At 42.7% G+C, this 27756-nt stretch overlaps 1 protein-coding gene across 1 annotated transcript in view; it reads right to left on the minus strand.

Annotated features, from left to right (window-relative positions):
* Positions 1–2663: 2663 nt before the first annotated feature.
* The window catches only part of LOC115162103 (EH domain-containing protein 4), a 36303-nt gene continuing 11210 nt past the window's right edge, over positions 2664–27756 (minus strand). The window contains exons 4-6 of the mRNA XM_029713069.1: positions 13867–14279; positions 11492–11656; positions 2664–4903 (exon numbers count right to left, since the gene is read on the minus strand). Coding sequence (XP_029568929.1) covers positions 4346–4903; positions 11492–11656; positions 13867–14279 — 1136 coding nt within the window. The 3' untranslated portion in view covers positions 2664–4345. The remainder of the gene's footprint in view (positions 4904–11491; positions 11657–13866; positions 14280–27756) is intronic.

A 27756-nucleotide genomic window follows, 5' to 3' on the forward strand; every position in this document is an offset into this window, starting at 1 on the left:
TCAAAAGCAGTGCCTCTTTGCTTGACATCATGGGAAAATCAAATAAGATCAGCCAAGACCTCAGAAAAGAATTGTAGATCTCCACAAGTCTGGTTCATCCTTGGGAGCATTTTCCAAATGCTTAAAGGTACCATGTTCACCTGTACAAACAATAGTACACAAGTATAAACACCATGGGACCACGCAGCCGTCATGCTGCTCAGGAAGGAGACGCGTTCTGTCTCCTAGAGATGAATGTACTTTGGTGCAAAAAGTGCAAATCAATCCCAGAACAGCAGCAAAGGACCTTGTGAAGATGCTGGAGGAAACAGGTACAAAAGTATCTATATCCACAGTAAAACGAGTCCTATATTGACATAAACTGAAAGGCCGCTCAGCAAGAAAGAAGCCACTGCTCCAAAACCGGCATAAAAATGCCAGACTACGGTTTGCAACTGCACATGGGGACAAAGATCGTACTTTTTGGAGAAATGTCCTCTGGTCTGATGAAACAAAAATAGAACTGTTCGGCCATAATAACCATCATTATGTTTGGAGGAAAAAGGGGGGCACTTGCAAGCCGAAGAACACCATCCCAACCGTGAAGCACGGGGGTGGCAGCATCATGTTGTGGGGGTGCTTTGCTGCAGCAGGGACTGGTGCACTTCACAAAATAGATGGCATCATGAGGGAGGAAAATTATGTGGATATATTGAAGCAACATCTCAAGACCTCAGTCAGGAAGTTAAAGCTTGGTTGCAAATGGGTTTTCCAAATGGACAATGACCCCAAACATACTTCCAAAGTGGCAAAATGGCTTAAAGACAACAAACTCAAGGTATTGGAGTGGCCATCACAAAGACCTGACCTCAATCCCATAGAAAATTTGTGGGCAGAACTGAAAAAGTGTGTGCGAGCAAGGAGGCCTACAAACCTGACTCAGTTACACCAGCTCTGTCAGGAGGAATGGGCCAAAATTCACCCAACTTATTGTGGGAAGCTTGTGGAAGGCTACCCTAAACATTTGACCCAAGTTAAACAATTTAAAGGCAACACTACCAAATACTAATTGAGTGTATGTAAACTTCTGACCTACTGGGAATGTGATGAAATAAGTAAAAGCTGAAATAAATAATTCTCTCTACTATTATTCTGACATTTCACATTCTTAAAATAAAGTGGTGATCCTAACTGACCTAAGACAGGGAATTTTTACTAAGATTAAATGTCAGGGATTGTGAAAAACTGAGTTTAAATGTATTTGGCTAAGGTGTATGTAAACATCCGACTTCAACTGTAGGTGTACATTGGCCCATTATCAGCAACTATCATTGCTGTGTTCCAATGGCACGTTGTGTTAGCTAATCCAAGTTTATAATTTTAAAAGGCTAATTGATCATTAGAAAACCCTTTTGAAATTATGTTAGCACAGCTGAAAACTCTTGTCTTATTAAAGAAGCAATAAAACTGTCCTTCTTTAGACTAGTTGAGTATCTGGAGCATCAGCATTTGTGGGTTCGATTACAAGCTCAAAATGGCCAGAAACAAAGCACTTTCTTCTGAAACCCATCAGTCTATTCTTGTTCTGAGAAATGAAGGCTATTCCATGCTAGAGTTTGCTAAGAAACTGAAGCTCTCGTACAACGCTGTGTACTACTCCCTTCACAGAACAGCGCAAACTGCCTCTAACCAGAATAGAAAGCGGAGTGGGAGGCCTCGGTGCACAACTGAGCAAGAGGACAAGTACATTAGTGTCTAGTTTGAGAAACAGATTCCTCACAAGTCCTCAACTGGCAGCTTCATTAAATAATACCCGCAAAACACCAGTATCAACGTCAACAGTGAAGAGGCGACTCCGGGATGCTGGCCTTCTAGGCAGAGTTCTTTTGCCCATCTTAATCTTTTATTTTTATTGGCTAGTCTGAGATATGGATTTTTCTTTGCTACTGAAGGCCAGCATCCCGGAGTAGCCTCTTCACTGTTGACGTTGAGAGGGGTTCAAGCAGTAAAGTATGGGCTAGCATTATAGGGTAATTTGGAAGGCAGTAATATGATGAATAGGCAACTTACATAGCAGAAAGAGGGTGTAAGAAGGACATGGATGATGATTCTGATTTGATATAAAGGTTAAGTGCCCAATGCAATAAAAGTCGATCAGAAATGTGTTTGTTGTTTACAGTAGGTAACTCCCACCTGTGAGGTAACCTTTCAAACCTGATACTTGGTTAACAGTTGTATAAATCAGTCATTGTCAAATAACATATTTCAGACAGAGGAGGCTGGTGGGGAGCGCTATAGAAGGACGTGCTCATTGTAATGGCTAGAATGTATTCAATGGTACGGAGTCAAACACATTGTTTCCATGTGTTTGATATCATTCCATTGATTCCATTCCAGCCATTACAATGAGCAGGTCCTCCTACAGGCCATCCCACCAGCCTCCTCTGGTTTGAGATGGGTTTTGATGCATCACCCATGGCTCAACAGAAACCCATATGATATACAGTTACTTCTGCATTCATAACTCACTTCCTTTTCCAGCTAATTTGATCAATTTAAGTGAACTGAAAAATAAATAATTAGTGAGTTAACACTTTCCATGCCGTCTTCAACTGTGCACCTGCAGGTAGTCCATTTAAGGCCCATTCTCCGTACATTCAAAAGAAACATTTATGAACACACTATTTTTTTACACGTTCTTTAATATATACACATCCCCTGAATGATACAAAGGAATCTATATTGTAGGATTCTTCACAAATGGTAATGCACAATGTTGAGGCTGTACATAAGTGGGAATAGAATATAACCGTTTAGGTTTAGAACGAGAAAGAGATGTCTCCTGCACAACATTCATCATTATGATTGATGCAACACTTTATACAATGAGCAAAAAAAGTCTCCACCTTCCAAGAGAGGAAATTATACAATAACTATTAAATGCATTTATTTTTTTCATTTTAGACTGAATGTTGACAGGAAGGCATATACACTCAAGCACATCCCCCAAAAGCAACAGTGTTGTACGCATGGAGCACTTCTGTTCTGGGCGGTGTATAATGAAAACATAGGGTGGTGGCTGACTAATACGGAAATCTCTCTGACCCATGATCATCAAGCCACCTGGATGATTTGTGGGAGAGGAACACAAATTGAACTTATTGTTCAACTATTCAAATAACAATGATACAAAAACAACACACTTCCAAAATAAAATTGTAACTTTTACATTCAGATAATTGTTAAAGGTTTGAAATTATTTTTAAGAATTACATTTTTTCTAGATCCAGTCTACAAGCTGACAAGGTAAGAAGACACAGTGCAGCCTTTTTGACTATACGGACAATAAATCTACAAGGCACAATCATAAGCTTGTTGTGAGTATCATTGTCCTCAAGAAATACACTCCTGTCATATGCACACAAACATAAACATTTTTTTTGGGTAACCCATATTTTCTTCCTAACAATTGCAGAAAATCTAGTATTGAAGCAACAGCAGTTATTTTGCAAAACCAGATTGTGCTCTGAAAAAAATTGTTTTTCCCAGTAGGTCAACTGGCCAAGCCACTTCCATTGTCATTGAATGTTAAATCAAGAGGAGATGCACTCTAACCTTTGTCCAGTCTATCACATCAACCTCTCCCACCCATAAATCTTTCCAAGCATGTATTTGTTCAGGAACACACTTCCACATATTTTCTTCCTCTATATTTTGACTACATACTAAACATATGAGACAATTTTGAAATATATTGATTTTTAAATATTACTTTAACCATGTGGCAGCATGGTACACACTGTTCCTGGATAAATATACAAGTAACCACTAATCTTAACTTGAGTGCGGTGTCAATACTTTGAATAAATCCTTCATTGATTAAATTAAAAGCTTTGGACAAAGGTTGAAAATAAGACTTGGCCCATATACACTCAGTTGCCATACATTAAAAATATATCTGAGAAACTGATTATTCAAATCTTTAAGAAAATGTGTTGGTATACCCGAAACTACCAAGAACAGAAAAAAAAGAAAAAAAAATCAACTGAGGGAGTCTGTATCACTTGATAAGAAAAAGTTAACCAACCCTTTTAACATTTTTTAATTTTTTAAAGTAAGTCAAAAATATCAAGGCAAAAAAAAGCCTTTAATTCCAGCTTAAGTAGGATTACTGCTTGTTTTTTAGTCAGATTTGACCCCTCCTGTTAGACATTGATCCAAGATCTAGTCTTATGTCCCAAAAGCCACACTAGCACACTACTTAGTATGCCAATACATCACACCATACTACATAGTGCACAAGTTTGGGCATTGGGACACAATAGAGTTGAAGTGTCCTCTCCATTGGTGTTTTTTGGCTTCGTCTTTAGTCCTCGTCATGGTTGTAGAGGATGTCAGCGACCTCGTTCTTCCTGTGGGCGGGAGGCACCAGGTGGTGAGGTAGCTCGGTGGGCAGCTCGTACCCCTCCAGCTTCACCTTGATCAGGTGCTGCGCCAGGGCAAACTCCTCGTCATCCAGCATGCCATCTTTATCACAGTCCGCCAGCTTCCAGATCTTCCCCAGGACTGTGTTGGGCAGACTGGAGCTCATCATCTCCTTCTTGGCGTTGACTCCACTGATCTTTCCGTTGATGGGATTCATGGAGTAGAAAATCTCATCGTACTTGTGTTTGTCACGGCTCACGATCCAGTCCTCGCAGTCAGACCCGGCGCTGATGCCCTCTCCATAGCCCTGGCCGAAGGGACCGTCTTGGGAGCCCTCAAAGGCCCCACCGCTCACCATGGCTGGGGGTGCCATGCTCTCCTCGTCGCGGATCATGGTCATCAGGCCGGAGATCTTGTTAGCCAACATCTTGTCGACGGACTCAATCAGCTTCATCTTCAGGGAGGGGAACTTGCTGAAGTCATAGTGCTGGAGCTGCTCCTGAAAAACAAAGACAGCAAGAAAGTTTATGAAACAGGGATCAATGTCATTTGTAATCTAGTCCTGCTTCACAAAGTAACACATTACAGTAAGACAGAGCTCTCCAACCCTGTTCCTGGAGAGCTACCCTCCTGTAGGGGTTCGATCCAAGCCGAGTTGTAACTAACCTGATTCAGCCTATCAACCAGCTAATTATTACAATCAGGTGTGCTATATTAGGGTTGGCGCGACAGTAGCTCTCCAGGACAGTAGCTCTCCAGGAACAGGGTTTGAGAACCCTGCAGTAAGACAACGGCTTCCCATCTATGCAGCCTACCCAATCACTTTTTATAGATACTGTTTACAGGCCTCCTGGGCCATATACAGTGTTCCTCACTGAGTTCCCTGAATTTATTTCGAACCTTGTAGTCATGGCAGATAGTATTCACATTTTTGGTGACTTCAATACTCACATGGAGAAGTCTATAGACCCACTCCAAAATACTTTTGGAGCCATTGACTCAGTGGGTTTTATCCAACATGTCTCAGGACCTACGCATTGCCACAATCATAACCTGGATCTTATTTTGTCCTGTGGAATAGATAGTGTATCTAAATGTTTTTCCTCATAACTCTGGTCTATCGATTTTTTACGTTGGCAACAAATCATTTGCTTAGACGCCAACCAAGGATTATCAAAAGCTGCGCTATAAATTCTTAGACAACCAAAAGATTCCTTGATGCCCTTCCAGACTTTCTCTACCTACCCAAGGACGTTGGGAGTACAAAAATCAGTTAACTACCTAGCCAAGGATCTAAACTTAACCTTTGTAATATACTAGATGCAATCACACCTCAAAAAAAAGAAGAAAAGTCTGACAAGAAACTAGCTCCCTGGTATACAGAAATTACCCAAGCACTGATGCAAGCTTCCAGAAAATTGGAACGGAAATGGCGTCCACCAAAATGGAAGTCTTCCGACTAGCTTGGAAAGACAGTACCATGCAATATCGAAAAGTCCCTCACTGATGCCTGATCAGCCTATTTTCCAACCTGATTGAGGAGAATAAAAACAATATTTATTTTTGATACTGTTGCAAAGCTAACTAAAAAAATAGCATTCCCCAAGTGAGGTTGACCTTCACTTCAGCAGTGATGAATTCCCGAACATCTTCAACAAAAATATAATTCGAAGACAAATTACGAACTCCTCCTTGAATATGGCTATTTCTCCAAAACTCAGTTGTCCTGAGTCTGCACAGAACTGCCATGACCTCGTATCAATGGAAAGACCCACGTTTTTTATCCTGTATCTCTCAAAACAATCAGCTGTCTACTGGACCCTATTCCAACTAAACTACTGAAAGAGCTACTTCATGTGCTTGGCCCTCCTATGTTGAGGTGGTAAGGGTATGCAACAACACATCTGCAACGCTGATCCTTAACACGGGGGTCCATCAGGGTTGCGTTTTTTCTGGCCAGTCTTCCCTAAAGCCCAACTCTGTGGAGTGTACGGCTTAAAGTGGTCCTATGGACAGATACGCCAATCTCCGCTGTGGAGCTTTGCAGCTCCTTCAGGGTTATCTTTGGTCTCTTTGTTGCCTCTCTGATTAATTCCCTAATTTGCTTGGTCCATGAGTTTTGGTGGGCGGCCCTCTCTTGGCAGGTTTGTTTTATAATGGATTTAATGATGCTCCGTGGGATGTTCAAAGTTTCCGATATATTTTTTTAACCCAATCCTGATCTGTACTTCTCCACAACTTTGTCCCTGACCTGTTTGGAGAGCTCCTTGGTCTCATGGTGCCGCTTGCTTGGTGGTGCCCCTTGCTTAGTGGTGTTGCAGACTCTGGGGCCTTTCAGAACAGGTGTATATCTACTGAGATCATGTGACACCTAGAGTGCACACAGGTGGACTTTATTTAACTAATTATGTGACTTCTGAAGGTAATTGGTTGCACCAGATCTTATTTAGGGGCTTCATAGCAAAGGGGGTGAATACGTACCACTTTTCAGTTGTTTTTTGTTGTTGATTTGTTTGAAACAATTTATTTTTTAAATTTCACTTCACCAATTTGGACTATTTTGTGTGTCCATTACATGAAATCCAAATAAAAATAAATTTAAATTACAGGTTGTATTGCAACAAAATAGGAAAAATGCCAAGGGGGTGAATACTTTTGCAAGGCACTGTATGACCTCAATTAACTCAACTAACCTGAACCCCCCCCCCCCCCCCCCACACACACACACTGACCCTGTATAAAGCCTCGTTAATGTTATTTTATTGTGTAACTTTTGTTCCTTGGATGCCACATCCTGTGCCGTTCTGCATTCGCATCGAATAGCCCCCGTGATATGCAACTTTCCAAGGAAGTTAGGAACCAATATACACAGGCAGTTAGGAAAGCTAAGGCTAGCTTTTTGAAGCAGAAATTTGCATCCTGTAGCACAAACTCAAAAAAGTTCTGGGACACAGTAAAGTCCATGGAGAATAAGAGCACCTCCTCCCAGCTGCCCACTGCACTGAGGCTAGGAAACACTGTCACCACCGATAAATCCACTATAATTGAGAATTTCAAAAAGCATTTTTCTACGGCTGGCCATGCTTTCCACCTGGCTACCACTACCCCGATCAACAGCTCTCCACCCCCCACTGCAACTCGCCCAAGCCTCCCCCATTTCTCCTTCACCCAAATCCAGATAGCTGATGTTCTGAAAGAGCTGCAAAATCTAGAACACTACAAATCAGCCGGGCTAGACAATCTGGACCCTCTCTTTCTGAAATGATCTGCCGAAATTGTTGCAATCCCTATTACTAGCCTGTTCAACCTTTCTTTCGTATCGTCTGAGATTCCCAAAGATTGGAAAGCTGCCGCGGTCATCCCCCTCTTCAAAGGGGGAGACACTCTAGACCCAAACTGCTACAGACCTATATCTATCCTACCCTGCCTTTCTAAGGTATTTGAAAGCCAAGTTAACAAACAGATCACCGACCATTTTGAATTCCACCGTACCTTTTATGCAATCTGGTTTCAGAGCTGGTCATGGGTGCACCTCAGCCACGCTCAAGGTCCTAAACGATATCATAACTGCCATCGATAAGAGACATTACTGTGCAGCCGTATCGACCTGGCCAAGGCTTGAGACTCTGTCAATCACCACATTCTTATCGGCAGACTCAACAGCCTTGGTTTCTCAAATGATTGCCTCGCCTGGTTCACCAACTACTTCTCTGATAGAGTTCAGTGTGTCAAATCGGAGGGCCTGTAGTCCGGACCTCTGGCAGTCTCTATGGGGGTGCCACAGGGTTAAATTCTCGGGCCGACTCTCTTCTCTGTATACATCAATGATGTCGCTCTTGCTGCTGGTGATTCTCTGATCCACCTCTACGCAGATGACACCATTCTGTATACCTCTGGCCCTTCTTTGGACACTGTTAACTAACCTCCAGACAAGCTTCAATGCCATACAACTCTCCTTCCGTGGCCTCCAACTGCTCTTAAATGCAAGTAAAACTAAATGCATGCTCTTCAACTGATCGCTGCCCGCACCTACCCGCCCGTCCAGCATCACTACTCTGGACGGTTCTGACTTAGAATATGTGGACAACTACAAATACCTAGGTGTCTGGTTAGACTGTAAACTCTCCTTCCAGACTCACATTAAGCATCTCCAATCCAAAATTAAATCTAGAATCAGCTTCCTATTTCGCAACAAAGCATCCTTCACTCATGCTGCCAAACATACCCTCGTAAAACTGACTATCCTACCGATCCTCGACTTCGGCGATGTCATTTACAAAATATCCCCCAACACTCTACTCAATAAATTGGATGCAGTCTATCACAGTGCCATCCGTTTTGTCACCAAAGCCCTATATACTACCCACCACTGCGACCTGTACGCTCTCGTTGGCTGGCCCTCACTTCATACTCGTCGCCAAACACACTAGCTCCAGGTCATCTATAAGTCTCTGCTAGGTAAAGCCCCGCCTTATCTCAGCTCTCTGGTCACCATAGCAGCACCCACCCGTGGCACGCACTCCACCAGGTATATTTCACTGGTCACCCCCAAAGCCAATTCTTTCTTTGGCCGCCTTTCCTTCCAGTTCTCTGCTGCCAATGACTGGAACGAACTGCAAAAATCACTGAAGCTGGAGACTCATATCTCCCTCACTAGCTTTAAGCACCAGCTGTCAGAGCAGCTCACAGATCACTGCACCTGTACATAGCCCATCCAACTACCTCATCCCCATACTGTATTTATTTATTTATCTTGCTCCTTTGCACCCCAGTATCTCTACTTGCACATTCATCTTCTGCACATCTACCATTCCAGTATTGAATTGCTATATTGTAATTACTTCGCCACCATGGCCTATTTATTGCCTTACATCCCTTATCCTACCTCATTTGCACATACTGTATATAGACGTTTTTCCTACTGTATTATTGACTGTATGTTTGTTTATTCCATGTGTAACTCTGTATTGAACTGCTTTGCTTTATCTTGGCCAGGTCACAGTTGGAAATGAGAACTTGTTCGCAACTAAATAAATAAAGGTGAAATAAAAATAAACTTTGGTTTATTTTACTTTTCATTTAATAAAAAATAAAAAAATCTTACTTAAAAAAAACTGCATTGTTGGTTAAGGGCTTGTCAAGTAAGTATTTGACAGAAAGGTCTACACCTGTTGTAGTCGGCGCATGTGACAAATAACATTTGATTTGATAATAATAAAGCCTAAAATCACCATGCGCAATGCCAAGCGTCGGCTGGAGTGGTGTAAAGCTCGATGCCACTGGACTCTGGAGCAGTGGAAATGTGTTCTCTGGAGTGATGAATCACACTTCACCATCTGGCAGTCCGACAGGCTAATCTGGGTTTGGTGGATGCCAGGAGAACACTACCTGCCCCAATGCATAGTGCCAACTGTAAAGTTAGGTAGAGGAGAAATAATGGTCTGGGGCTGTTTTTCATGGTTCGGGCCAGGCCCCTTAGTTCCAGTGAAGGGAAATGTTAACGCTACAGCATACAATGACATTCTAGACGATTCTGTGCTTCCATTTTGTGGCAACAGTTTAGGGAAGGCCCTTTCCTGTTTCAGCATGACAATGCCCCCGTGCACAAATCGAGATCGGTGTGGAAGAACATCAACCCCATCGAACATCTTTGGGATGAATTGGAACGCCGACTGCAAGCCCAGCCTAATCGCCCAACACCATTGCCCGACCTCACTAATGCTCTTGTGGCTGAATGGAAGCAAGTCCCCGCAGCAATGTTTCAACATCTAGTGGAAAGCCTTCCCAGAAGAGTGGAGGCTGTTATAGCAGCAAATCGGAACCAACTCCATATTAATTACAATGATTTTGGAATGAGATGTTCGACGAGCAGGTGTCCACATACTTGTGGTCATGTAGTGTATATTGACCCTGACTGACTTGGGTGGCCATGAGCTGTCCATTGTCGTATATGAGGAAACTTCTAGGCCACATCTGTAAAGCAGGGATTAGGCTTTCCCTGATATGACTCCATTATTGTGGCGTCTAATGGATCATACAGTCATACCAGGGCTAGGATTAGGGTGGGATGACCAAAGGATATGTATCGGTTACATTGGCTTAAGGTCTCAGGTCTCGACGGTGCTGTGTTGAACATTTTTTTAAGTAAACACCCATGACTAAAAAGCAAAAAAAATGTAGACTATGGCAGGTGGTCCCTCTCCTCAACACACAATAACAGGACAGGGAATTACAGTCCTCCTCAGGGACCAGTACACACTACACTGATCAATAGTGGAGCATTCTCTCAAGACAATGTCTCACAACCAGCTGCACTGTTCTCACTTCAAGTGCTGTGGTGATTCTCTATGTTCAATGAGTTGAGCTTTCCCTTCCTAATCCAAAGCCAGGCTCAGTCTGCCTCTGACGCCTAGCTCGCTCTACTCTCTGTAGCTGACAGAAAACAGCTGCTTTCACACAGAGCTGGGGAGGTGCCAGAGGTGTGGCCGTCTCTCGCTTTCAACTGGATGGCAACGTCCAGCAGTGCTAAACGATGCCCAATGATGAATTTTTGATGAACTGTTGATGTTAAAGAAAAGGGTGGAGATGGATTTGATCTGCACAATCCATCTACCCCTTTACTTGTATCTGCAAGTACCGTTTCACTACTCATGTTGAGGTATGCAAGATGACTGAAATGACTATGGGTACATTCAGTATTTGATAATACTCTGCATTTCAGATGAGCCACTGAGTTGCACCTAGATAAAAACCTATGATGTTTTTATTTAACTAGGCAAGTCAGTTAGGAACAAATTCTTATTTTCAATGACGGCCTAGGAACAGTGGGTTAACTGCTTTCAGGGGCAGAACGACAGATGTTTACCTTGTCAGCTCAGGGATTTGATCTAGCAACCTTTCGGTTACAAGTCCAACGCTCTAACCACTAAGCTACCTGCCTAGTGTCCCAAAATGGCACCCTATTCTTTTTTTGGGCACTAACTTTGACCAAGGCTCTGGTCAAAAGTAGTGCAGGGGAATAGGGTGCCATTTGGGACGTAGCCATATGAATTATTCTGAAGGTGGGGGGCATGGTAACCCAGCTGACCTGCATCTTGACGACATTGGGAAAGTCTCCAGGGGAGATGTGGTGCTCTCTCTGCAGTATGGTGTAGATCTCAGGAAGTCTCATGATCAGTTCCTCTTTCTTCTTCTCCTTCCCAAACAATGACGGCATCTCTTTCTTCAGGTAGCTGATGATGTAGGCATGCACCTATGGGAGAGATACAGAGAGAGAGTATTAGTATGGTCAAGCCTGAGCCACTTGTCTATTTACGTAATTTCCAGATTTCAGCTTTCCACATATTCAAATAAGGTTCTATTACACTGCATGTATGAGGTCATGCTGCTTTTGATACAACTTTTGTCTACATCTCTGTGGTAGTCTTCCTTCTCCATGCTTGATATTTTCATCTGGTTTCATAATAATAATAATTATTATGATTTGGTGGGTGATTACGTTTCTCCTTTTTTACACATCTACAAGTGTGTATACGCATGTGTGAATTGGAAATGTGTTTTTCGCATGTCTCAACTCCCCCGGAGACACCCTCAGAGAATGGGGTCATGGCCAGGGACAGCCATTATCAACGACGACCCTGTTGATGAGACTTATACAATTTCAGTTCACAAATACACTGTACAAGGGGAGATGATAAGGTGGGTTAAAACAGAATACATCAGATAGAAGCTGATTGCATTCATTCACCAGGTTCCTTCAACCTCCAAGCATTGTTGGACCAGCAGGGTTATCAATATGTTCCTCATGTTTGCAAGTGCGACTCCACCTTGTAAATGTCCTTGCCAGGGGGAACATTCAACAACACCGGTGTTTACACAATCATTTCCTCAATAAAGTAGGTTTGGGAGGAAGTTCGCTCCTGGGGATAAAGTAAGGTTGTGCCTTTTAGTTTCCAGAGAATGTTTATTCCTCTTGAAAGCAGGCAGACGTTGTGGGATGGGCAAACAGACGGACGGACAGAGACAGACAGGGTTGGCGTAAACACTATGGTGCTGGAGGCTGGAGTGCCAGTGCTTACAGGCAGGCAGGCAGGCAGGCAGGCAGGCAGGCAGGCAGGCAGGCAGGCAGGAAGAGGGTGGGTAAATATGGGCCTTGGTTTTTTTTAGGACTTCATACATTCCTCTCTGACCAGGGGTGGTGGGCGATCGAGACCGACAGGGCCAACCTGGGAGTACGGACTGAGTGCTTTACTACCTCACATGGTCTCACACACTCTCAGAATAGCAGGATGTGGAGAGCTGCTGGATTTCAGTTTGTCTGGCCAGTTGGAAAATATTGCGGAAGAGATAAGGGTACACTCTGAGGAATGGCCCTCCTCTGTTCTGGATAAATTGCTCTGTGTGCTACAGGGAGACTTAAGTACCAGTCTGAATGGAAATACTGGAAACCAGGGATCCCAGAGGAAGTGTTCATGTTGCACAACAGGCCAAAAACAACACAGGTGTAAGACCACGTGGTCAGACTTAAAAATGTAGTCCGGGATCTTAAGCACACTTAAGTGCCGATACGATATGTATAGCGATTCTCACGATTCTATATTTATTGCAATTCGATACTGCGATTCTATTGCGATTTGATGTTCCAAACATATTGCACATTGTCTCCTGCAGAGAGATGAGATAGCATTGTAAAATTAGTTTTGATCAGTCATGGAAATGAATGGTGCTGAAAACATGTTGGCTCATTAATTAAAGATAGAGAACAAGTTATAGGATGAAACATTTTTGCAAAGGTACCGTACTGTCACGACCGTCGTATGAATAATTGAACCAAGGCGCAGCATGAGTAGAGTTCCACATTTTAATGATAGTGAAACTTCCAAAACAACAAAGATATAACGATAGTGAAATACGTAGCGCACATACGCACTCATACAAAACAATATCCCACATAGCAGGTGGGAAAAAGGACACACTAAGTATGATCCCCAATTAGAGGTAACGAGATTCAGCTGCCTCTAATTGGGAACCATACACACACACCAACATAGAAATATAATACCTAGAAACCCCCCTAGTCACGCCCTGACCTAAAACACCATAGAGAACCCCGAGGGCTCTCTATGGTCAGGGGCGTGACAGTACCCCCCCCCCCCCCGCCGGACTGGGCACCAGCGCAGAGGAAGGCTCCGGCCATGGTGCGGGACTGGAGGAGGAAGGCTCCGGCGTGACACGTACAGCCGACTAGCGCCAGCTGAGCAATTTAAAAAAAAATATTTTACAAATCGAGTCAAAGTAGATATAATATTGTCTAAAACAATATCGCAATATGTAACTGTATAATCCCCCTCCAATCACCATTAAAGACATTTGACTTATTAGGACTATTGGCCTCCAGGGACAGCACAAGAATGGGCAGGGCAGAGTACGTACTGGGGGAGTACAGTTACAGAAACGCCTTACCTTAGCAAGTCGAGCCCGTTTGATGAGGTCATTGAGTTTGCGTAAGGCAGCGTTCCGGGGCAGGCCCTGGATGTCCTTGAAGAGGTCCTGGGCCTCTGCCTCAAAGAGCCTCCGGTTCTCCGTGTTCTGCAGGGGCTTGGCCCAGAATGAGCCCAGGTAGACCCTCACCACCTCGGGTGTGTTGATGACTTTCCCAAGGGACCACATCAGAGCTCCGTAGACCCTCATTAGCTGCTGGCTGTCCACCTGGTCAGCCTTGTTCAGCACCACGCGGATCTTGTCGTCCTGGCCACGGAAGGCCTTGATGGCCTCAGAGAACTCGTCTGAGATGTCCAGTTTGTGGGCGTCGAAGAGCAGGATGATGCGGTCCACCCTCTCTCCGAACCATCGCAGCACCTCAGAGAAATCATAGCCTGTTGAGCGGGAAAAACAAACAATATTAAAATCATGATGCTCAGCCAACATTGAAGTAGTATCATTGTTGTATTAACAATAATTACAACCGATATTCAGCTGTTCTGCTATTGTTTGTAGTCTTTTGTCTGCAGAACATTTGATTTACAATCTATTAGAGTGCGATGATTTCCTGGACTTGAAAAGAAAGCAGTAACGCAAACAAATATCAACCACAAATCAAACACTAGATGTTTATATGTCCTCTAACTAAGAGTGCTACAGCGGCCCAAGGGAGAAAGAACTATCTAAAAGTCACCACTAGTGTTTATACAACAGCCAACCAGCATCTTTGAAAATGACTACACTATGGGCATCCTGAAACAGAATGAGTGTTTACCTACTTGTAGACAAAATACACACCAAGGTACACATACACTAGCCTAAAGATACAGGTTAAATAATGTGCACGTGGCAGCTGTGGCACTTCTTTTATAAATATGTTTTGGCTCATCAACAAGTACCGGTATTTTAGAAGGTCGCCAGTAAAAAGTATGCATATATACAGGTAACTGCCAAAATAAAGGAAACACCAACACAGTGTCTTAATAGGGCGATGGGCCACCACGAACCAGAACAGCTTCAATGCACCTTGGCACAGATTATACAAATGTCTGGAACTCTAATGGAGAGATACAACTCTATTCTTCCACAAGAAATTACATAATTTGGTGTTTTGTTGATGGCGGTGGAAAACGTTGTCTTTGCGCCACTCCAGAATCACCCATAAGTGTTCAATTGGGTTGAGATCTGGTGACTGAGACGGCCATGGTACTGTATATGGTTTACATCGTTTTCATGCTCATCAAACAATTCAATTACCACTCAAACCTTGTGGATGGGGGCAATGATGGGATGTTAATTAACTCAGGAACCACACCTGTGTGGATCACCTGCTTTCAATATACTTTGTATCCCCCATTTGTTCAAATGTTTCCATTACTTTGTGAAAAGGACATTTAAATCACATGATTGCCTGCATGGAAGAGTAGGACTACTGTTATTTTCTTGAATAAACAATGAATGATCATCTTAAATAATTGTGGTTTAATTTTGGAAGGAAAACGGAGTCGCCTTTGAGTAGCAAGGGAAATGTAGTTTAATGAATGCATGTGTTGCTAACAAATAAAATAAAATGTTATTCATCACATGCTTTGTAAACAACAGGTGTAGACCAACAGTGAAATGCTTACTTACGGGCCCTTCCCAACAATGCAGAGAAAAAAAAACAGAAATAATAAAAATGACAAAAAACTTAATAATAAATAATGAGAAATGATAACTTGGCTATATACACGGGGGTACCAGTACCGAGTCGCTGTGCAGGGGTATGAGGTAATTGAGGTAGATACAGTTGAAGTCAGAAGTTTACATACACCTTAGCCAAATACATTTAAACTCAGTTTTTCACAATTCCTGACATTTAATTAAAGTAAAAATTCCCTGTCTTAGGTCAGTTAGGATCACCACTTTATATTAAGAATGTGAAATGTCAAAATAATAGTAGAGAGAATTATTTATTTCAGCTTTTTTCCTTTCATCACATTCCCAGTGGGTCAGAAGTTTACATACACTCAATTAGTATTTGGTAGCGTTGCCTTTAAAGTGTTTAACTTGGGTCAAACGTTTCGGGTAGCCTTCCACAAGCTTCCCACAATAAGTTGGGTGAATTTTGGCCCATTCCTCCTGACAGAGCTGGTGTAACTGAGTCAGGTTTGTAGGCCTCCTTGCTCGCACACGCTTTTTCAGTTCTGCCCACAAATGTTCTATGGGATTGAGGTCAGGGCTTTGTGATGGCCCCTCTAATACTTTGATTTTTTTGTCCTTAAGCCATTTTGCCACAACATTGGAAGTATGTTTGGGGTCATTGTCCATTTGGAAGACCCATTTGCGACCAAGCTTTAACTTCCTGACTGATGTCTTGAGATGTTGCTTCAATATATCCACATAATTTTCATTCCTCATGATGCCATCTATTTTGTGAAGTGTACCAGTCCCTGCTGCAGCAAAGCACCTGTAACGCCCTGGCCATAGAGAGGGGTTTTTGTTCTTTATTTTGGTTACGCCAGGGTGTTACATTGGGTGGGCGTTCCATGTTATTTTTTCTAGGTTGGTTTGTTTCGTTGATTTTGGCCGTGTGGCTTCCAATCAGACACAGCTGTAGTTTGTTGTTGCTGATTGGGAGTCACACATAAGTAGCCTGTTTTTCCTTTGGGTTTTTGTGGGTGATTGTTTCTGTCTAGTGTTTTCTGTTTTGTTCATGTAGAACCAGACAGGACTGTTTGCTGTCGTTTCTGTAGAGTATTTTGTTTATAGTGGTTCATTTGATTAAATCTTTAAAATGAATACACATCCTGCGCTGCATCTTGATTTTCTTACGACGACAGCCCTTACAGCACCCCCACAACATGATGCTGCCACCCCCGTGCTTCACGGTTGGGATGGTGTTCTTCGGCTAGCAAGCCTCCCCCTTTTTCCTCCAAACATAATGATGGTCATTATGGCGAAACAGTTCCATTTTTGTTTCATCAGACCATAGGACATTTCTCCAAAAAGTATGATCTTTGTCCCCATGTGCAGTTGCAAACTGTAGTCTGGCTTTTTTATGGCGGTTTGGAGCAGGGGCTTCTTTCTTGCTCAGCGGTCTTTCAGGTTATGTCGATATAGGACTCGTTTTACTGCGGATATAGATACTTTTGTACCTGTTTCCCCCAGCATCTTCACAAGGTCCTTTGCTGTTGTTCTGGGATTCATTTGCACTTTTCGCACCAAAGTACGTTCATCTCTAGGAGACAGAATGCGTTTCCTTCCTGAGCAGTATGACGGCTGTGTGGTCCCATGATGTTGATACTTGCGTCCTGTTGTTTGTACAGATGAACATGGTACCTTCAAGCGTTTGGAAATTGCTCCCAAGGGTGAACCAGACTTGTGAAGGTCTACAATTTTTTTCTGAGGTCTTTGCTGATTTCTTTTGATTTTCCCATGATGTCAAGCAAAGAGGCACTGAGTTTAAAGGTAGGCCTTGAAATACATCCACAGGTACACCTCCAATTGACTCAAATGATGTCAATTAGCCTATCAGAAGCTTCTAAAGCCATGACATCATTTTCGGGAATTTTCCAAGCTGTTTAAAGGCACAGTCAACTTAGTGTATGTAAACTTCTGAGCCACTGGAATTGTGATAGAGTGAATTATAAGTTAAATAATCTGTCTGTAAACAATTGTTGGAAAAATGACTTGTGTCATGCAAAGTAGATGTCCTAACCGACTTGCCAAAACTATAGTTTGTTAACAAGACATTTGTGGAGTGGTTGAAAATGAGTTTTAATGACTCCAACCTAAGTGTATGTAAACTTCCGACTTCAACTGTATGTACTAGGGATGCACGATATATCGGTAAGCATATTGGTAAGCTAAAAAGGCCAACATCTGCATCGGCTCTATGTACAGTTGTGGCCAAAAATTGAGAATGACACAAATATAAATTTTCACAAAGTCTGCTGCCTCAGTTTGATTGATGGCAATTTGCATATACTCCAGAATGTTATGAAGAGTGATCAGATGAATTGCAATTAATTGCAAAGTCCCTCTTTGCCATGCAAATGAACTGAATCCCCAAAAAACATTTCAACTGCATTTCAGCCCTGCCACACAAGGACCAGCTGACATCATGTCAGTGATTGTCTCGTTAACACAGGTGTGAGTGTTGACGAGGACAAGGCTGGAGATCACTCTGTCATGCTGATTGAGTTTGAATAACAGACTGGAAGCTTCAAAAGGAGGGTGGTGCTTGGAATCATTTTTCTTCCTCTGTCAACCATGGTTACCTGCAAGGAAACACGTGCCGTCATCATTGCTTTGCACAAAAAGGGCTTCACAGGCAAGGATATTGCTGCCAGTAAGATTGCACCTAAATCAACCATTTATCAGATCATCAAGAACTTCAAGGAGAACTGTTCAATTGTTGTGAAGAAGGCTTCAGGGCGCCCAAGAAAGGACCGCAAGCGCCAGGACCGTCTCCTAAAGTTGATTCAGCTGCGGGATCGGGGCACCACCAGTACAGAGCTTGCTCAGGAATGGCAGCAGGCAGGTGTGAGTGCATCTGCACGCACAGTGAGGCAAAGACTTTTGGAGGATGGCCTGGTGTCAAGAAGGGCAGCAAAGAAGCCACTTCTCTCCAAGAAAAACATCAGGGAGAGACTGATATTCTGCAAAAAGTACAGGGATTGGACTGCTGAGGACTAGGGTAAAGTCATTTTCTCTGATGAATCCCCTTTCCGATTGTTTGGGGCATCCGGAAAAAAGATTGTCCGGAGAAGACAAGGTGAGCGCTACCATCAGTCCTGTGCCATGCCAACAGTAAAGCATCCTGAGACCATTTATGTGTGGAGTTGCTTCTCAGCCAAGGGAGTGGGCTCACTCACAATTTTGCCTAAGAACACAGCCATGAATAAAGAATGGTACCAACACATCCTCCGAGAGCAACTTCTCCCAAACATCCAGGAACAGTTTGGTGATGAACAATGCCGTTTCCAGCATGATGGAGCACCTTGCCATGAGGCAAAAGTGATAACTAAGTAGCTCGGGGAACAAAACATCGATATTTTGGGTCCATGGCCAGGAAACTCCCCAGACCTTAATCCCATTGAGAACTTGTGGTCAATCCTCAAGAGGCGGGTGGACAAACAAAACCCCATAAATTCTGACAAACTCCAAGCATTGATTATGCAAGAATGGGCTGCCATCAGTCAGGATGTGGCCCAGAAGTTAATTGAGAGCATGCCAGGGTGGATTGCAGGTCTTGAAAAATAAAGGTCAACACTGCAAATATTGACTCTGCATCAACTTCATGTAATTGTCAATAAAAGCCTTTGACACTTATGAAATGCTTGTAATTATACTTCAGTATTCCATAGTAACATATGACAAAAATATCTAAAGGGACTGAAGCAGCAAACTTTGCGGAAATTAATATTTGGGTCATTCTCAAAACTTTTGGCCATGACTGTATAGTTGATCTATGCCTAATGATACTTTGGAATGCAGGAATAATGCAATATGTTGTATTAAATGTACTACCCCCCCCATTATTTGCAGATACTATCATACCTGACAGAACCTACTATTCCCAGGAATGAAGATGAACTTGGATACTGGAGAAGTCACAAGCACCGTTTTCCTTCCTAGCTAAAGCTGCTCGCAAGTATCTTGATGCTCCCTGTACTAGTGTGGACAGTGAGCTCCTTTTCAGTGCAGCTTCACACATTGTAGACAAAAAAAGCAAGACTCTCGTGACAAAGCCGAGCTGGTCCTCTTTGTGATGAAAAACCTCCCCAAATGTTAAAATTGTAAATGGGCAGTCATACTGTAACCCAGACATCCAGAGTCACTGGAAAAAAATAGACTAAGCCCTATGGCTTTTCTGCTGTTTATTCATGGCTGGTATAGGTCAAGAGTTTCATTTAATTTAAAACAAAGCAGTTTTGTTCTTTTGTTTATTTTTTAATTTCCTAAATCAAAGATGAGATATAATGTAAATTTGCTCGCATTTTTCAAGTCAAGTCAGTTGAGCACATTTGAAAACTTTTAGTTGTGCCATTTATAGCAGTTTATGACAGCCTAGAGTCAGTCATTTTTCAGGCAGTTAAAGCTACAATTATTAACTGCATTTTAGTTTAAATGAATATTTCTTTCAAAGCATTTTTACGTTTCTCCATACAGTCAAGATTGGATAGTAAGAAGAGCCACCAACAACTTAACCATCTTTGTAATACGGGGCAGCTAAAATTTGTGTCATGAATGTCTGCGTTGTGATAAAATTCATGGATTTGTCATTTTTCTCATTTACAAGTTATTAAACAATCTGTTCCTAACTGAACAAATTAACATATGACACTTTGTTTCAACTATTTAACTGTACTAGAATGCATAAAAGGCCGCAACATTTTTTAATATTGGTTATGGGTATCGGAAGTTTTTTTGGCAAAGAAAATATTGGATATTGGTATCGGCCAAAAATGTCATATTGGTGCATCCCTAATATGTACATATTATGAGGAATAGTGACCGATAATTAACAGTAGCGTATGTGAGTCAAAAAAGTTTGTGTAAAAAGCGTTAATGCAGATAGTTAAATAGTTAACCAAATAGCTACCCGGACTAACTATTTACAGTCACCTTCAGAAAGTATCCATACCCCTTGACTTATTCCACATTTTGTAGTGTTACAGCCTGAATTCAAAATGTATTAAATATTTTATTTTTCTCTCACCCATCTACACACAATAACCCATAATCAAAAAGTGAAAACATGTTCTTCAAAATGTTTGAAAATGTATTGAAAATTAAATAAAGAAATATCTGATTTACATAAGTATTCACACCCCTTTGCTATGACACTCCAAATTGAGCTCAGGTGCATCCAATTTCCTTCGATCATCCTTGAGATGCCACTACAATTTGATTGGAGTCCACCTGTGGCCAATTCAATTGTTCAGACATGATTTAGAAAGAAACACACCAGCCTATTGTCATGACGTGGCCCTCTTTGGGTACAGCGAGCACCATCCCACTCTCACCACCTCTCTCTCTTCCCCCTACACCCAGGCTCTGTTAGGCAGGTCATAAATTCCTAGAGGAGTCTCTCTCCTCATGGCCAGAGTATAGCAAAAGCTCAGGTTGCCCAGGCCGGTGGAGATACAATCTTCGGCAAAATCATTCGCAAGGAGATTCCTGCAAAAATATTATTTGAAGATGAGGAGAACAAAGGAACCTCTTCCACATCACAGAACTTGAGAACTGAACAATGTCCATGTTTTGGAGAATGTGTTCACGGTCTGGGAAGAGTCCAGCTACGAACTGGTCCGTTTTGTACAATTTTGTGAAACTCATGAGAGACAATACAGCCACATTACCATAACTCTGTTTATACAAGAGTCCCAGTTGTGAGGCTTGCATCTAATTGTTGTATAAAATGAATGTGTAAAGATGAAACTATTTGTGAAATTATGTAATGTGATTTTAAACTGTTTAATGAAGGAAACTCCAATTCCCAATGGAGTTTAACCTCTCTAGGCTACCCTAGATTGGAGTATTTGCACGGCCGGATAAAAAACGTACCCGATTTAATCTGGTTACTACTCCTACCCAGTAACTAGAATATGCATAATTATTGGCTTTGGATAGAAAACACCCTAAAGTTTCTAAAACTGTTTGAATGGTGTCTGTGAGTATAACAGAACTCATATGGCAGGCAAAAACCTGAGAAGATTCCTTACAGGAAGTGCCCTCTCTGACCATTTCTTGGCCTTCTACACTCTCTTTATTGAAAACTGAGGATCTCTGCTCTAACGTGACACTTCCTACGGCTCCCATAGGCTCTCAGAAGGCGGCAGAACAGGGAATGATGCCTTTGCAGGCCCAGGCTGAAAAACAGTAGCGCATTTGGATAGTGGTCGATCAGAGAACAATGAGACTGGGGGCGCGTGCACGAGCCGACACCAGGTTTTTATTTTTTAGTCTTTGAACGAAAACAGGGTTTCCCGGTCGGAATATTATAGCTTTTTTACGAGAAAAATCGCATAAAAATTTATTTTAACCTGTTGGGGCTAGGGGGCAGTATTTACACGGCCGGATAAAAAACGTACCTGATTTAATCTGGTTACTAATCCTACCCAGTAACTAGAATATGCATATACTTATTATATATGGATAGAAAACACGCTAAAGTTTCTAAAACTGTTTGAATGGTGTCTGTGAGTATAACAGAACTCATTTGGCAGGCAAAAACCTGAGAGATTCCTTTACAGGAAGTGGCCTGTCTGAGCATTTATTTGCTTTCTTTGACATCTCTTCCAAAAACTGAGGATCTCTGCTGTTACGTGACACTTCCCACGTCTCCAATGGGCTCTCAGAGCCCGGGAAAAACCTGAATGACGTAATTCAAAGCCCTGGCTGAAACACACGAGCGCTTTTGCTAAGTGGTCTATCAGCAGACAAAAGGCTTAGGCGCGTGCACTGCCCGCCCCCGCCTTTCTGTTTTTCCCTCTATTTACAGACAGGCAGATTCCCGGTCGGAATATTATCACTTTTCTATGAGATAAATTGCATAAAAATTTATTTTAAACAGCGGTTGACATGCTTCGAAGTACGGTAATGGAATATTTAGAATTATTTTGTCACGTTATGCGCCATGCGTGCGACTGTGATTTACCATTCTGATAGTGTCTAGAACGCACAAACAAAACGTCGCTGATGGAACATAACGATGGATTATTTGGGACCAAACCTACATTTGTTATTGAAGTAGAAGTCCTGGGAGTGCATTCTGACGAAGAACAGGAAAGGTAAGACCATTTTTCTTATAGTAAATATGATTTTGATGAAGGCTAAACTGGGTGGGTGTCTAAATAGCTAGCCCGTGATGGCTGGGCTATGTACTTAGAATATTGCAAAATGTGCTTCATCCGAAAAGCTATTTTAAAATCGGACATATCGAGTGCATAGAGGAGTTCTGTATCTATAATTCTTAAAATAATTGTTTTGCTTTTTGTGAACGTTTATCGTGAGTAATTTAGTAAATTGTTAGTAAATTCCCCGGAAGTTTGCGGGGGGTATGCTTTTTCTGAACGTCACATGCTAATGTAAAAAGCTGTTTGATATAAATATGAACTTGATTGAACAGACATGCATGTATTGTATAACATAATGTCCTAGGTGTGTCATCTGATGAAGATCATCAAAGGTTAGTGCTGCATTTAGCTGTGATTTGGGTTTTTGTGACATTATATGCTAGCTTGAAAAATGGGTGTCTGATTATTTCTGGCTGGGTACTCTGCTGACATAATCTAATGTTTTGCTTTCGTTGTAAAGCCTTTTTGAAATCGGACAGTGTGGTTAGATTAACGAGAGTCTTGTCTTTAAATAGCTGTAAAATAGTCATATGTTTGAGAAATTGAAGTAATAGCATTTCAAAGGTTTTGAAAATCGCGCCACAGGATTCAACTGGCTGTTACGTAGGTGGGACAATTTGGTGCCACCTAGCCCAGAGAGGTTAAACAGCGGTTGACATGCTACGAAGTACGGTAATGGAATATTTAGAATTTTTTTGTCACAAAACGCGTCGGGCGCGTAACCCTTCGTCACCCTTTGGATAGTGTCTTGAACGCACGAACAAAACAGAGGATATTTGAACATAACTATGGATTATTTGGGACCAAACCAACATTTGTTATTGAAGTAGAAGTCCTGGGAGTGCATTCTGACGAAGAACACCAAAGGTAATCAAACTTTTCTAATAGTAAATCGGAGTTTGGTGAAGGCTAAACTTGCTGGGTGTCTAAATAGTTAGCCCTGTGATGCCGGGCTATCTACTTAGAATATTGCAAAATGTGCTTTCACCAAAAAGCTATTTTAAAATCGGACATATCGAGTGCATAGAGGAGTTCTGTATCTATAATTCTTAAAATAATTGTTATGCTTTTTGTGAACGTTTATCGTGAGTAATTTAGTAAATTGTTAGTAAATTCGCCGGAAGTTTGCGGGGGTATGCTAGTTCTGAACGTCACATGCTAATGTAAAAAGCTGGTTTTTGATATAAATATGAACTTGATTGAACAAAACATGCATGTATTGTATAACATAATGTCCAAGGTGTGTCATCTGATGAAGATCATCAAAGGTTAGTGCTGCATTTAGCTGTCTTCTGGGTTTTTGTGACATTATATGCTAGCTTGAAAAATGGGTGTCTGATTATTTCTGGCTGGGTACTCTGCTGACATAATCTAATGTTTTGCTTTCGTTGTAAAGCCTTTTTGAAATCGGACAGTGTGGTTAGATTAACGAGAGTCTTGTCTTTAAAATGCTGTAAAATAGTCATATGTTTGAGAAATTGAAGTAATAGCATTTCTAAGGTATTTGAATAACGCGCCACAGGATTCCACTGGCTGTTACGTAGGTGGGACGATTTGGTGCCACCTACCCTAGAGAGGTTAAAGTGGCTAGTGATACATTACATCAAGATGGCAAGATGCAGTAGATGGTATAGCGTACAGTATATACATATGAGATGAGTAATGTAAGGTATGTAAACATTATATAAAGTGGCTAGTGATAAATTGATTACATACATTTTTCCATTATTAAAGCGGCTGGAGTTGAGTCTGTATGTTGGCAGCAGCCACTCAATGTTAGTGATGGCTGTTTAACAGTCTGATGGCCTTGAGATAGAAGCTGTTTTTCAGTCTCTCGTTCCCCGCTTTGATGCACCTGTACTGACCTCGCCTTCTGGATGATAGCGGGGTGAACAGGCAGTGGCTCGAGTGGTTGTTGTCCTTGATTATCTTTTTGGCCTTCCTGTGACATCGGGTGCTGTAGGTGTCCTGGAGGGCAGGTAGTTTGCACCCGGTGATGCGTTGTGCAGACCTCACTACCCTCTGGAGAGCCTTCTGGTTATGGGCGGAGCAGCTGCCATACCAGGCGGTGATACAGCCCGACAGGATGCTCTCAATTGTGCATCTGTAAAGGTTTGTGAGTGTTTTTCGTGACAAGCCGAATTTCTTCAGCCTCCTGAGGTTGAAGAGGCGCTGCTGCGCCTTCTTCACCACGCTGTCTGTATGGGTGGATGCACCCTTGTGGGGACCCAGTGTTGAGGATCAGCGGGGTGGAGATGTTGTTACCTACCCTCACCACCTGGGGCGGCCCGTCAGGAAGTCCAGGACCCAGTTGCACAGGGCGGGGTCGAGACCCAGAGTCGAGACCCAGGGTCTCGAGCTTAATGACGAGTTTGGAGGGTACTATGGTGTTAAATGCTGAGCTGTAATCGATGAACAGCATTCTTACATAGGTATTCCTCTTGTCCAGATGGGTTAGGGCAGTGTGCAGTGTGATGGCAATTGCGTCGTCTGTGGTCCTATTGGGGCGGTAATCAAATTGGAGTGGGTCTAGGGTGTCAGGTAGGGTGGAGGTGATATGGTCCTTGACTAGTCTCTCAAAGCACTTCATGATGACGGAAGTGAGTGCTACAGGGCGGTAGTCATTTAGCTCAGTTACCTTAGCTTTCTTGGGAACAGGAACAATGGTGGCCCCCATGAAGCATGTGGGGACAGCAGACTGGGATAAGGATTGATTGAATATGTCTGTAAACACGCCAGCCAGCTGGTCTGCGCATGCTCTGAGGACGCGGCCGGGGATGCTGTCTGGGCCAGCAGGCTTGCGAGGGTTAACACGTTTAAATATTTTACTCACGTTGGCTGCAGTGAAGGAGAGCCCGCAGGTTTTGGTAGCGGGCCGTGACAGTGGCACTGTATTGACCTCAAAGCGAGCAAAAAAGTTGTTTTGTCTGTCTGGGAGCAAGGCATCGTGATCCGCGACGGGGCTGGTTTTCCTTTTGTAGTCCGTGATTGACTCTAGACCCTGCCACATACCTCTCGTGTTTGAGCTGTTGAATTGCGACTCCACTTTGTCTCTATACTGACGCTTAGCTTGTTTGATTGCCTTGCGGAGGGAATAGCTACACTGTTTGTATTCGGTCATGTTTCCGGTTACCTTGCCCTGATTAAAAGCAGTGGTTCGCGCATTCAGTTTTGCGCGAATGCTGCCATCAATCCACGGTTTCTGGTTGGGGAATGTTTTAATAGACGCTGTGGGTACAACATCACCGATGCACTTGTTAATAAACTCGCACACCGAATCAGTGTATTTGTCAATGTTGTTGTTCGCCGCAATGCAGAACATATCCCAGTCCACGTGATCGAAGCAATCTTGTAGTGTGTAATCCGATGGGTCGGACCAGCGTTGAACAGATCTGAGCGCGGGTGCTTCCTGTTTTAGTCTCTGTCTATAGGCTGGGAGTAACAAAATGGAGTCGTGGTCAGCTTTTCCGAAGGGAGGGCGGGGGAGGGCCTTATATGCGTCGCGGAAGTTAGAATAACAGTGGTCCAGGGTTTTACCAGCCCTGGTAGCACAATCAATTTGCTGATAGAATTTGGGGAGCCTTGTTTTCAAAATATGTGGTTACCAGTTTACATAGAGTCCAATGAAGTTCTTTCAGGGCCGTCGATGTGTCTGCTTGAGGGGGAATATACCCGACTGTGATTATGATCGAAGAGAATTCTCTTGGTAGATAATGCGGTCGGCATTTGATTGTGAAGAATTCTAAGTCAGGTGAACAAAAGGACTTGAGTTCCTGTATGTTGTTATGATCACACCACGTCTCGTTAATCATAAGGCATACACCCTTGCCCTTCTTCTTACCAGAGAGATGCTTGTTTCTGTCGGCGCGATGCGTGAAAAAACCAGGTGGCTGTACCGACTCAGATAGCGTGTCTCGAGTGAGCCATGTTTCCGTGAAACAAAGAATGTTACATTCTCGGATGTCTCTCTGGAATGCTACCCTTGCTCGGATTTTGTCTACCTTGTTGTCAAGAGATTGGACATTGGCGAGTAGTATGCTTGGGAGCGGTGCGCGATGTGCCCGTCTACGGAGCCTGCCCAGAAGACCGCTCCGTCTGCCCCTTCTACGGCGCCGTTGTTTTGGGTCGCCGACTGGGATCCGATCCATTGTCCTGGGTGATAGGCCAAACAGAGGATCCGCTTCGGGAAAGTCGTATTCCTGGTCCTAATGTTGTGAGTTGACATTGCTCTTATATCCAATAGTTCCTCCCGACTGCATGTAATAAAACCTAAGATTACCTGGGGTAACAATGTAAGAAATAATACATAAAAAAACAAGATGCTGCATAGTTTCCTAGGAACGCGAAGCGAGGCGGCCATCTCTGTCGGCGCCGGAAGTCCTTCTATATTAAAGGCCTACTCTGTTTAAAAATGTATAATATAACTCAACATGAAAACTACTGATGTCATGATGCTATGAAACATTGAAATCATGTTGAAATGGCTGCAACCTCAGCTGTACACAGAGAGAAAAGCAGGAACAGATGTAGAAGAACACCCATCTCTCCATGGTATGAGTCCCAAATGGCCCTAACACTTCTGTAATTGCACCCAATGTTTCTGTCTTATGCATTGTAAGTATCGTTTTTCTTCGCAGCTTTTCATATCAGAAACCTTGTGGTTTTTCAAAAAGAGGAAAAGAAAGTGAGAACAGGGCAGCACATGATTACCCTAATATCTAAAACAGGGTTGAGGTTACCATCATTTTCTCAACATGGAGGAAACTTGAGTGGGGCTGCTAACAAGGCCTACAGTATGACTTCATATCTCAGGGTTTCCAGTGGAGGCTTAGAAAGCCATTGTTGGATTCCAATTCTGGAGAAAACATAGCTAGAGTCCTGGAGGTGTTGCATCATGCTGTACCATCGGTGCTTCATGGTGATGATATTATTCAATGTAATATTGGTACAATTATGACACACAGCTGGCTTACAGTGACATCCTGTACATACTGAGAGCATGAACATGCTGCTTATCTATCTGGTG

Source organism: Salmo trutta, chromosome 25, assembly GCF_901001165.1.
Source record: "Salmo trutta chromosome 25, fSalTru1.1, whole genome shotgun sequence".
In the NCBI taxonomy this organism is placed as follows: domain Eukaryota; kingdom Metazoa; phylum Chordata; class Actinopteri; order Salmoniformes; family Salmonidae; genus Salmo; species Salmo trutta.